At 46.1% G+C, this 12,407-nt stretch overlaps 1 protein-coding gene across 12 annotated transcripts in view; it reads right to left on the bottom strand.

Annotated features, from left to right (window-relative positions):
- Positions 1–643: 643 nt before the first annotated feature.
- The window catches only part of PRKAG2 (protein kinase AMP-activated non-catalytic subunit gamma 2), a 226,317-nt gene continuing 214,553 nt past the window's right edge, over positions 644–12,407 (bottom strand). For all 12 annotated transcript variants that reach the window (XM_036356118.1, XM_036356119.1, XM_036356116.1 and 9 more), the window contains 5 exons: positions 10,463–10,628; positions 10,104–10,141; positions 8,668–8,814; positions 4,766–4,859; positions 644–946 (listed from right to left, as the gene is read on the bottom strand). In XM_036356118.1, the coding sequence (XP_036212011.1) occupies positions 915–946; positions 4,766–4,859; positions 8,668–8,814; positions 10,104–10,141; positions 10,463–10,628 (477 nt within the window). In that variant the 3' untranslated portion in view covers positions 644–914. The remainder of the gene's footprint in view (positions 947–4,765; positions 4,860–8,667; positions 8,815–10,103; positions 10,142–10,462; positions 10,629–12,407) is intronic.

Genomic DNA, 12,407 nt, shown 5'->3' with positions numbered 1-12,407 from the left:
ACAAAACCACCGCGTCAGCAGTCACCCAGGCAGCATGGTTTTACATTCCACGCACAAGAGAGACGGCTGTCTTCCTGGCTCTCGGCGTCCTCGCCGCGGCCCGCCTGCGGCCCAGCAGAGCAGGTCCCCGCGTGCTTTTAGAGCTTCGGCTTGTAAAACCCACGGTGGCTGTTAGGAGCCACATCCTTTCCAGACCCAAACTTAAATAATGAGAAATTTGCCATTTAAAAATAACAACTGATGGCTTATCAATGGGCATGGTGACATTTACCCGCCAAAAGGGGTGTAAAAAAACTGTATGAAAGGGAAAAATAAATACAGCTGTTGTAAGTAGTCTTGTTTACGCTACATTTCAGAACACTTAAACATAAACGTGCCCTTAAAGTTTTATAAAGTAGCTATTTATGATCAAATTACAACTGCTGGACAAATCTAATGAAGACAAAGTGATTTGGTAAAGGTTCAAAGACTCACGCGCCAGCAGGCATTTCCCCGCGCCCCGCGCCAGCGGCCGCGAGCAGCGTGGTGGCGACCTGCCCGTGTCCGACATAAGGCACTAGGTCTGAGTATGCCGCACACTTGCCTTATGCCCTGTTACCTGTTCCATACCAGTGAATTCTTTGAAATAAAAAAATAATAAACATTTCAGGACACAGTGCACTTTAATGACATACAGCACTTGAAATCTTTCAGACAGAGGTCTGAAAATAGCCTTTTAATGCAAGCCTGACCTTCAAAAACATAGAGTCCTCTTTTTTTATGCTTAGTTTCAACATCACTGGAAAAGATACCCATCACTAAACCCTGATATACATTCTTGGCCATTCTCCTCCCTTCCATGGCATCAGTGTTCATGAGGCAAAGCGTGACCCGGAATCTTAGTTCAAGTCCGACAAGGGCTCCATTCACAAAAGTCATTCAGTTTTCGGCTCCTTTTGTTTGACACCTGTCAGGAGAGGGAAAATGAAAGTTTCAAAGGGACATCAAAACCCCTGACAGCACGTGCTCCTCCACATCGAAGGTCCCCGTGTCCCGGGCAGTGGATGGGCGGGGACTGAGCAGGTGGGCGCCAGGCCCCCCACCCCCACCACCATGACCGCAGCATGCTTTCAATCGGTATAACATATTGTAATTCTGAATATGCGAGGTTTAATTCAGAAGAGGATTCTGCTGCTAAAGGATTGTAAAATAAATGTGCATTTACATTTTAATGAAGATGCAAAGTACTTCCATTGTACATATAAAAGTGTCTTTAAAAAAAGCATTATACACGTTTAGGATAATTGCACATAACACTAACTTGATCTGGCCAGGATATTTCAAAATGGGTTGGGAGGGAGAGTTATTATTTTTCTCATCACAGCAACTTCTCTCCTATTTTCTCAGCAGACACTCAACTTTAGAAAGAGATTAACAATCTACAAAAAAATAAGGGGCCAACCCTGGCAGTGTGACTCAGTGGTTAGAGCGTCGGCCCTCACACTGAAGGGTTGCAGATTCAATACCCAGTCAAGGGCATGTACCTGGGTTGCAGGTTCCCTCCCTGGCCCCTGAGGGGTGTGTGGGAAGCAACCAACTGATGCTCTTTCTCACACCTCTCTCTCTCTCTCTCCCTCCCTCCCTCCCTCCCTCCCTCCCTCCTTCCCTCCCTCCTTCCCTCCCTCCTTCCCTCCCTTCTACTCTCTAAAAATCAATGAAAAAAATACCCTCGGGGTGAGGATTAACAAAAAATAAAAATAAATAAGGGACTAAGAAATTGTGGCTAATGCCCTCTGACTGCTGACTCATTGGTTGTATGTGTAGACACTTAGGTTCATTTGGGGAGTCTGAGTTAAGTGTGACAATGAACTAGCTTTTTGAGAGAGACAATGTCATTATATTGTATCAGTATCCTGCATGGGGAACTGCGCCCATTATCTGGTGAGAAGAAGGACTCTGGCACCTCTTATTCATGTAATAGTGGAAGCTTAAAAAGTGCCTGATTATTCCATAAACATCCACCCAACAGTGCTCTCCTGGGGATGGTGCCTTACTGTGCACCAACAGCTTGCACTCACGGTTTTGGTTTCAACTCCAAGCACCCTGGAAGGGACCGAGGGCCTGTATCGGCCTGCTCATTTCTAGCTGAAGGAACAGAGGGGCCTCATGAGGCGAGCGGCTGGCCCACACCCACAGCTCTCAGGGGTCCCGGGCGGGGCTCACCAGCCAGGCCCTGGGATGCTTATTGCAGGCTGCTCCCACGCACGGGAGCATCAGGCCCTGCTGCTGACCTGTCCCGGCAGCCCCTGCGTTCTGACAGGTCTGCTCCCGGTGTTCGCTTGTCCTTATAGGAACACAGTGCGTTCTCTTAAACAGATGGCATTATGCACTCTATATAATAGAGAATTCTAATTCGGCTACCCCTGTCTTTACCCCATCACCTCTATGGTAACAGACGTTTCCAATTCCCGCTGCACGGCGGGTCCCTCTCCACAGAGGAGCATTAATGACTTAAGTTTTTGAAACAGCAAATCTGGATGGAAATTTAAACCCATCCAGCCCAATGTGCTCATGGTTCAAGACACGAAGGCACACAGAGGATGAAGAGCTGCACTGTTTACTCTGAGTCTGCGATGCACAACGAATCTTGGCTGCAGGGACAGCCGAGGGCCTTGCTCCACCCGGAGAGGGTGCCCTTCTCTGAGCTGCCAGGTTCTGTGCCCACATGGATGCTCTGCCCAGAGAGGGGGCCTCTTCCTGATTGCAGGAAGGGCTGTTCGGCCGTCTGTACGAGTAATCCCTCTCTGGTGGGCAGCTCCTCGGCTGGACGCTGCCTCCGAGGGCTGTCCGCTGCCCACACAGCTGCGGCTCACGGCCACTGCTCGTAGCATTCCACTGCACGAACAGAACAAATCCGTCCATTCTTCTGCTCAAGGATACCCGGCTTGTTTCCAGCTTGAGTTTAATGCTATGAACAATCTCACATTCATTTGTTCTTTTTATCAACATCTCATGATTATAAAGATTATCATGAGCTTCATGTTCCCTAATATCTGAAATTTTAAAGTGACCACACCAGCCCCCATGTCTGGTTTCTGATTCGGAAGGCGTGGGGGCCTCGGGGGACATTTCTGACGAGCCCTGGTGCTGCTGCTGCCCTGGGCCTCGTGCGTCCCTGCCCTACTGGAATCACAACCTTGGGGCTCCCGCTCAAGGGATGCGATGCCTTCTCGTGGGCGGTGGGGCTCCTGAAGGGCGGCAGCTTTAGGTGAGAGGTCAACTGTAAGAACTAGTCTCAGCTAGTTTGATTTCTGAATGAAAGAAAAAATCAATACCGTAACGTAGTACACACACTTGAATGTTTAACTTTTAAGAGTTCAAAGTGAAAAAAAAAAAAAAAAAAAAGAGTTCAAAGTGCATGTCTCTTATCTCCTGTCTTAGCGTTCTTGGACTTGGTCTGTGCGGCCCAAAGCTGGGTTTGTATTTTTTTTTTTTTGGGTTTGTATTTTTTTTAAATATATTTTTACTAGAGGCCTGGTGCACAAATTCATGCACAGGTGGGGTCCTTCGGCCTGGCTGGTGATCGGGGCAGATAGGGGGTGGGGTGGGGACTGGCTGGCTGGGGGGAGGGACCGTGGGAGGTTGGCCAGCCGGCCGCCCCCTGCTCCCCCCCCATCAGGGCCAAGGGGGGGTGGCCAGGGGGAAGGATTGCAGGAGGTAGGCTGGCCAGGGGGAGGGGCCGCAGGAGGTTGGCTGTGGGAGCGCACTGACCACCGAGGGGCAGCTCCTGCATTGAGCATCTCTCCCCTGGTGGTCAGTGTGCATCATAGCAACCGGTCATTCGGTCACTTAGGCTTTTATATATAGAGAGTGATTTCAGAGAGAAAGGGAGAGGGAGAGATAGAAACATCAATGATGAGAGAGAATCATTGACTGGCTGCCTCCTGCACACCCCCTACTAGGGATTGAGCCTACAACCCAGGCATGTGCCCTTGACCGGAATCGAACCTGGGACCCTTCAATATGCAGGCCAACACTCTATCCACTGAGCCAAACCAGCTAGGGCTGGGTTGTCTGTATTTGGGGGCAGGGAGGGGAGGAGGGGAAAGAAAAGGAAAGGGGCTGGTGGGGTTAGGACCCCTACAGTCTCCCACTATTAAACGTGTGCCACAGAAGGAACACGAACTCTTTTCCAAGGCTGCGCCCCCCTGCACGCTCCCGGCTGGGACCTGAGGGCAGGCTCAGAGCGAATCTGGCAAATATGAGTTTAGCCATCGGTGCTGTTTGGCAGTTAATGTGATTTCCATGCACTCTTCATGGAAAAAAGTCTGTTATGTCTTTTGTTTTATATACTCAACACACTAGAAAGTCATTTGTTTGTGAAGTGTAGATGGTGTCAATAGTTAGAACCCAGAGAATTTCCCTCCTGTTTTCCAGTTAGCAGTCCTAAAAAGAAAGCAAAACTGAAGAGCCTTAGCTTTTTAGTGGAAAAGGTCCTGAAGACCTTGGCAATGAATCCTCGATTACTCGGGCACTGCTGGGCAGAGGGGCCGAGTCAGGCTGCTTTCGATAAACTTTTCTCTTGCTCAAGCGGAAGAATAAAACTTCACAACCACAAAGGAAAAGAAAATGGTTCACAGAGGAACGCACAGAAGCCCCCCTCCGGAGGAAACGTGTTCCTTCTGTGGCACACGTCTAATAGTGGGGGGACTGTCGGGGTCCTACACCCACCAGCCCCTGTGCCCTTCCTGTCTCAGGAGGTGAAGGTCAGAACCGGCCTCTGTACCTGGTGGGGTGAGGATGAGGGCTTGCAGAATATCTGACAGGGAAATAATACCCACAATACTATCTGCTTCATTCACCACCACCAGCCGATGGACCTGCGAACAAGAGAAAAGGAGGCCACATAAGCAAGTTAAATAAAACGCCTTAAAATGGAAAATAGGAAAAAAAATATCGTTCACATTCTCTACAGTGAATCCATCCCACAAATCACAGAAAGTAGCAGCATACAGAAACATGGAAAGGTCTTTGGCTCTGAAGCTCAAATGCGGTGCTGATCTGCTTGACTACTTTTTTTTAAATTTTAAACTTTTAGTGATTTTTAGAGAGAGAGGAAAAGGGAAAAACATCAATGTGAGAACATAACATCCTTCGGCTGCCTCCTGCCAGGGATTGAGTCCGAAACTCGGGCATGTGCCCTCACCGGGACTCCAACCAGCAACCTTCTGGTGCATGGATGACACCCAACCAACTGAGCCACAATGGCCAGGACTGCCTAACTACTTAATAAAAAAATAAAAAAATAATAAATAAATAAATATATATATATATATATATATATATATATATATATATATGTTATTGATTTCAGAGAGGAAAGGAGAAGGAGAGAGAAACATTAATGATGAGAGAGAATCATTGATTGGCTGCCTCCTGCACATCCCCTCCTGGGGGATTGAACCTGCAACCTGGGCATGTGCCCTTGGCCGGAATTGAACCTGGGACCCTTCAGTCCACAAGCGGATGCTCTATCCACTGAGCCAAACCGGCTAAGGGCATGCCTGACTACTTTTAAGAACAATTTAGCCAGCCATGTCCAGCTGAGTTTTCAAATTTCACAATATTAGCATATGAAAGATACAACTCAAAACATGAAGTACAATGTAGCTATCATAGTCTCTTAAACAGTTTTTATTTTTAAAAGTATCTCCGTTTCTCACAACTATCAGATTCTGTTTCACGTGGGAAAAGTCCCAATGAGCAGTAACAGGCCACCGCCCTGGGACTGTTTTTTACTTTTTTATCATGTTTCTATGAAGTTCATATATTAATAATACTCAGAGGATAAATGAATAGTAAAGCAAAGTAGGTTACAGTCATGTCTCTTTTTCTTCTTGAAAGTCTTTTATAAACAGGTGGGCCATGTCCTGAGGTATTACGACAGCGAAGCACCCTTAGAGCAGAAAGGAAGGAGAACACCCCACGTCTCAGATTGAAAAGCTTTAGAACTTCCTACTGTCAGTTCCTTCGGAGACCCTCTTCTCCATACGGAACCATTAGCACCCTGGTCCCCCGGTGCAAAATGGGGATGCAGGGAGGAGAAGGGAAGAGGGGGAAGTTGTTTTTATATTTTGTCTTTTTTGTTGCTGTCCACCAGCCCTCTCCCCTTTGGCGACTATCAGCTTGTTCTCTATACCTATGGGTCTGTTTCCTGTCTTATTTATCCATTTGTTTATTTTTTTAGAGTCCACATGTAAGTGAAATCATACGGTGTCTGTGTTTCTCTAACTTATTTCACCCGGCATAGTACTCCCTAGGTCCACCCATGTTGTCACAGACGGCAGGCTTTCATGGCTTTTATTTTTTGGCAGCTGAATAATATTCCGTTGTATCTATGTCCTTCTTTATCCACTCATCTATCGATGGGCACTGAGGTTGCTTCTACATTCTGGCTGTTGTGAATAATGCTACAGACACATGGGGTGCATATATCTTTTCAAATTAGTGTTTTCATTTTCTTTGGATAAATACTAGAAGTGGAATTGCTGGCTCATAAGGTCGTTCTATTTATACATTTTTGAGGCGCCTCCAAACTGTTTTCCACAGTGGTTGTGCCAATTTACATTCCCATTAACAGTGCCAGAGGGTTCCCTTCTCTCCACATTCTCGCCAACACTTGTTGTTTATTGATTTTCTGGTTCTAGCCATTCTGACAGGTGTGAAGTGGTATTTCATTGTGGGTTAATTTGCATTTCCCTGTTGATCAATGATGTTGAGCATCTTTTCGTATGTCTGTTGTCCATATGTACGTCTCCTTTGGAGCAATGCCATCGCTGGTACTGCAAACCCGTCTCCTAACAAACTATACCGAAGCTGAAAACTGGTCTCTGTCCCCCACTGAGAAGTCACCTGGTGAAAGAATTATTTTAATGAGGAAAGTTGAGAAAACGGGTCAATTCCATATTTTCCTCAATGGCCTATTTCATACGACAATGAAGTTTCTTTGTTCACCAGATGAACTTCTAGGACTGGCCAGGTACCTTTTCTTCTACCTGACGTGACAGGTGCTCACAGAGAGCCAGGGACACAGAGGAGCCTGGCGCAGCCGGAACTCTGTCCCCCGGAAGCAGTCCCTGTTACCGCTGTGGTGGGAGTCTTTCTGGCTGCTTTTCTATGTAGATGGATGTGTATTAACACAAAGAGTCATGCTGTTACGTAGTACTGTAATGGGCTTTTTCCTCTTAGCAATATTCTGTTAATGTTTTTCTATAGCATCAAAATTCTTCAACATGAATTTTTATCATTTAAAGGATTCCACCATTTGGATGTCCATTGTGCTTATAAATAGGAAGGATGCCTTACCTATTTCTGATTATGATCTTCAAAAGGCACACAATTCTAAGGACATTAATAATAAAGTTAAGATATATTCCTAAGTCAATTAAACCCCTCTGCAAAACAAGTGGTGATTGGTATTAAATTCAGGTAGAAAAAGGAAAGACTCTCCCAGGCAGTGTTGCTCAGTGGCTGAGCATCAACCTATGAGCCAGGATGTCACAGTTCAATTCCTGGTCAGGGCACATCCCCAGGTTGGGGACTCCGCTGATCAATGATTCTCTGTCATTGATGTTTCTATCTCTCCTCCCTGCATCTCTGAAATCAATAAGAATATATTTTTAAAAAAGAAAAGAAAAAGGGAAGACTTCATATTGGGATTCGAGTGACACACTGCCAGCCGTGACAGTTGGAGCTGGGAGTCACCTCAGAGGCGGACAGGGGGCAGGGCTGGGTGGGTTCCGCAGGCTGGCTCCCAGGATGGAGCACTGCGCCCTGCTTCACACCAAGCTCTCAGAAAGCAAGCTAGTCGCCTGTTATGAGCCTATAAAATAATCAGGTACTTTTATTCTTGGACTGAGCTCTTGCATTTATGATAATCATCAAAGCAGACTTTTCGTCATGAATTGATTTTGCTTAATTAGGGGTTGTTCTAAAAGGAACATAGCTGCATCCTTCAGTCCTAGAGTGACGAACAGGAGAACATTCCTCTCCCTGTCTAACAAGGAAGGAGAAGAATGATTTTAGGAATGGGCATACTGAGTTAGATAAACGTCTAGTAACCTCGTCTCCTGACCCTCGGAACTCATGTCCCCTTATACTTGAAAACCCTACAGGCAGTAAGTATAACGGGACATGAGTGCTGAGGGTCAGGAGACAGGGTTACTAGACATTTGCTATGTACCTAAATCGGGAGGGAGGTACTGGGGGGTGTGTGGGGGGGTGGAATTCCTTTAACTTGAAAAAATCAGAATACATTTTATTATTTACTTTGTTAAAACCATATAATTGCATCTTTTTAACTTTTGATTTGTAAATACCCTATGGAACTTGAAGCTCTTGAAACCTGTTTCCTCCAGTATGTATTTTTTAAACCATGGCAGTACCTTGCCAGTTTACTTGATATCGGGACTTATAAATTGCATTCAATGAATATTTACAGGTGACCTACTATGTGCCAGGTAACATGCTAGGTTCTGGAACAGGGAAACTGTGTCCTCCGACCGAACTTGAAGGTGGCCCCATGGGCTGGTCCTGAGGTTCACAATTCCGGAGGCGCCATTCACTGGTTACAGCTCGTATGACTTGGGGGGTGGGGTGGGGGAAAGGAATGTGGAACAGCCATCTCACCTCCGCTCTTACTATTCTATCCACAATGGTCTCCAATATTTCCAGCTTACTGCACTTGACCACGCCCTCAAAGTACTGGGAACGGTGCTGAAGTGCCTGGGTCACGGTGATATCTAGGTTATTGTATGTTTTTTCAGCAGCAAGGTTCTGTAATAAAGAATCAGAATGCATTACATGCTTTCATTTAAGTTCACACGAGTGACCGCGATTAGTAAGTTTAAAGCCACCTGATTTTAAACACATCCATGCATATTCAGTACCAGCACACCAGCTTGTAATGTGTCGTCGCAGTGATCATTAAAGCTTACAAGGCGGACCTTAATGGTGGAGCGACTTTGTTAATTTGACTGCATGTCCTTCTAAAGCAGTGGTTCTCAACCTTGGCTGCACGTTAGAATCACCTGGGAATCTTTTTAAAATCCTGATTTCTGGACCTCATCCTCCGGAAATTCTGTTTCTTTGTTATGAGGTGAGGCCACAACATTAGTAACAAAGAAACAGAATTTCCGGAGGACGAGGCCCAGAAATCAGGATTTTAAAAAGATTCCCAGGTGACTCTGATGTGCAGCCAAGGTTGAGAACCACTGCTCTAAAGGTATCCCCTCCCCACCAAGGCCCCCTCCTGAATAAGTCGTCTTCTGAGAGTCGGACTAGGGTCGGGTGAGGAAGTGTCGATGGACCCTCCTTAGGAGCCCCTCGGGTTCTCATGAACCTTAGCAGACCCCACGCAGCCAAGTTCCAATGGCCGGATTTTCTGGTGTCTCTTATGTTAAACAGAATAGGATGAAAGAGAGGCGTTGGGGCAGCTGCAAAGGAGTGTTCAAGGCTGGGGTCAATGTGACGGCCCCCATGATGCGCACATGTGGCACCGCCAAGTTTCAGTTCCCATTCTTAGAAGGAATGGAAGGCTCTAAGGAAGTCCATTTCGAATGAACAAGAAAAAAAGCATCACGTGGGAAGGTGGAGCACCGAACTCAACCTAGATTTAAGCCAGGATGCACGTGGGATTTACGTAACTATCTGGTACATTTGCTGTCTTCTTTAGGACAGTTGTCCCCAATCATCAAACAACAGGACGCACGTGACTACAAGTTCACGTGCACTAAGTTCAGATGCACTAAACACGTGCCCGTTGGTGGAATAAACAACATCTCCACATAGAACAAAGACCATTTAAAATATATACGCACGCTGTGGAGATGGACTATACATGTACTGAAAAGACGGAGATTTATAAAATACCGCTAGTATATTATTCATTGCTAAACCAATGACTATTAAAAGTACAATTACTACAGGGCCTCTACGAATTCTCTGATAAGATCTTTACACTCCAAAAAGCTAGAAGTCATTACATGATGGAAAACCACAAAAACGAATTAGTATGTTTTAAATGCATTTTAGATGACAGGTTTAACAAAATTAAAAATACTTACAATTACATCAAATTTGGAATAAATATCTACGACTTTCCCTAAAAATGAAAATATATGTTAGAGAAGTATCTTAGGAACAAAAAAAACAACATTTAAAATCAATCTTAACTGGGCCGTGGTTAAGAATTACATATTGCTAAATAGAACGAGCGTGTCTATTTTTAAATGAACGTGAAATCCTGTATGAATGGAAAGTGTGAGAATATGCAGTTTAAAGTTCTTATTATCCTGAGTGCTCCTCAGGGCTGAATTTATTCACCACGTCTAAATGTTCATTTCCCCCACTTGTCTCCGGGGCGAGGCCATCTGACAGTAACTTCACTGAGATAAATAGTTTTTCTGTTTATGGCCAAACAGACCTGATTCGTCCACAACAGGTAAGGCGGACACTCGTCTCTCCACGAAGACGTTCAGGGCTTTAATGATGGGCGTGTCGGGGTGGATGAAGGCGATGTTGTGGTAAGTCCCGATTCCCAGCGCGTCCAGGTTCTGCTTCATGAAGGCGGGCTTTGGCATATCGGACATCTGAACGGGAGGACAAGTGCAAACGCTCTAGACCCAAACAGGCCTTCTTCACGCTCACATACCCACACGAATGAAAAACTAGCGCGACAGAGTCAAGCCAGTGTTGTCTAACAATCTCAGTCAATACGAAAATGTGACTCTAAGAACTGTCTTTTGTTCAAACCAGTTTAAGTCCAGTATCTCTAACTACTTAGTAAAATATCGCAAAGTACCAACAGTGTAACATTTCCCCCTTCTCTCTGCCCACTGAAAAGAGGATGGAAGGGAACAACAGGTCTCTTTGGAAGTTAAGGCCCAGAAGCCACCAAGAATCCTTATTTGTAAGTATTTGTGGGAAACCCCTGCTCCGGGGCCCTCACTAGGTGATACTTATTAGAGCCCACACATGTCCACACCCAGTGTCTGACGGTGGCTGTCCGAGCTGCAAGCTCGTCCTCACACCATCCGCCTCCACTCACACCCAACTCCCCTCCGGAGAACTCCAGTTTCCGTCAACTAGGAGTAAAGGACAAGCCAACTGAACAGAATTTAAAAATAGTGAACTTTTCTCTTTTTCACGGCTGTTTTAGCGGAGGAGGGAGAAGTCAGAAGAGAGAAGTCTAGGGTCACGTGTGATTAAAACAAAATAGGGTCTATGGTTTCAAAAGTCCACCTTTTATACAGGGTGTAGCTGATTCCATCCTCCTGGAGTACCTTATAATTATCGGGAAAGATGAACAATTAGAAGAAACAAAATGTTCAAGTCAAAGAGTTCATCAATATTCAAATCATGAGACTCCTAGAAATTCAGAGAGAAAAAGAAAGCCCTATTAGGTCATCGAGCCCGCGGTGATGCAGGATAACCCGTTCCACACTGTGCGCTTCGGCTGACGTCAGATGTCCCCAAGGGGAACACTCCCTTTTCTCAAAAATGAGCTCACAGTTCAGTGAAAGTCAGGTTTTGAAACTTCTTTAAAGTTCTGTATTTTGATCAGAAAACCTCTAGCTATTCGGCTATTCTCCTAGCACGGCTCTAATTACCATATTGGCCCAAATACAAGGCGGTACCAGCAGAGGCAACCTCCTCTGGTATTGTTAGAGGAGAAGACACCAGAGGCCCGTCTCAAACTGCTGATCCTTTCCCAAGGCAGCGGAGCCGCGGAAGGTGCCGGAGCCGACCACTGGGCCTCGGAGTCCCTGGACTCGGGGGTGGGGTCGGGGTCAGGGGAAGCAGCGGCCGAGAAAGGCCGCTGGGCGGCCTGCCAGCAGTGACGGTGGCAGTCACTCAGCCTCGCTGGGTTTCATCACTTATAAATGGGATTAATAAAATACCTACCTGAGAGGGTGGTGGTGAGATTAGATTCATCCTGTGACCTGCGTAGGACAGTGCCTACCTTATTGTAAATGCTTAACAGTATTTAGCTCTTGGGATTAGAACTGCTTTAGAATGCTGCCTGGAAGGGGCCAATTGGGCTCGGTCGGGCCTGTGGGCCTTTCGTGCCCGCCCCACCCCGTCCTGTGAACGCTCATTGCGAAGGTGACTTTGTTCCCAGCTCATCTGAGGTCAGGTCTGGCCAACGTAGCACCTACATGTCTCCAATTCTTCCTCCCTGGACCAGCTTTCTACCAAACCTCATGCCTTCTTGTAAATGACTCTTCTCCTTCCTGCCTTCTTCCTTAGCATTACTTTAAACATGAAGAGTGTTACTTTTCCACGTAAACTATTAAAATATGGGACTGGTTTGATGGACAGGAGTTTCTCCCAGTGACTGCACCCTCGGTGCTCTGTCCAGCAGAGGT

Source organism: Myotis myotis, unplaced genomic scaffold (genome assembly GCF_014108235.1).
Source record: "Myotis myotis isolate mMyoMyo1 unplaced genomic scaffold, mMyoMyo1.p scaffold_m19_p_25, whole genome shotgun sequence".
NCBI classification, from domain to species: Eukaryota; Metazoa; Chordata; class Mammalia; order Chiroptera; family Vespertilionidae; genus Myotis; species Myotis myotis.
The sequence above is the reverse complement of the archived record's forward strand: the minus strand, read 5'-3'. Positions and strand labels throughout refer to the sequence as shown.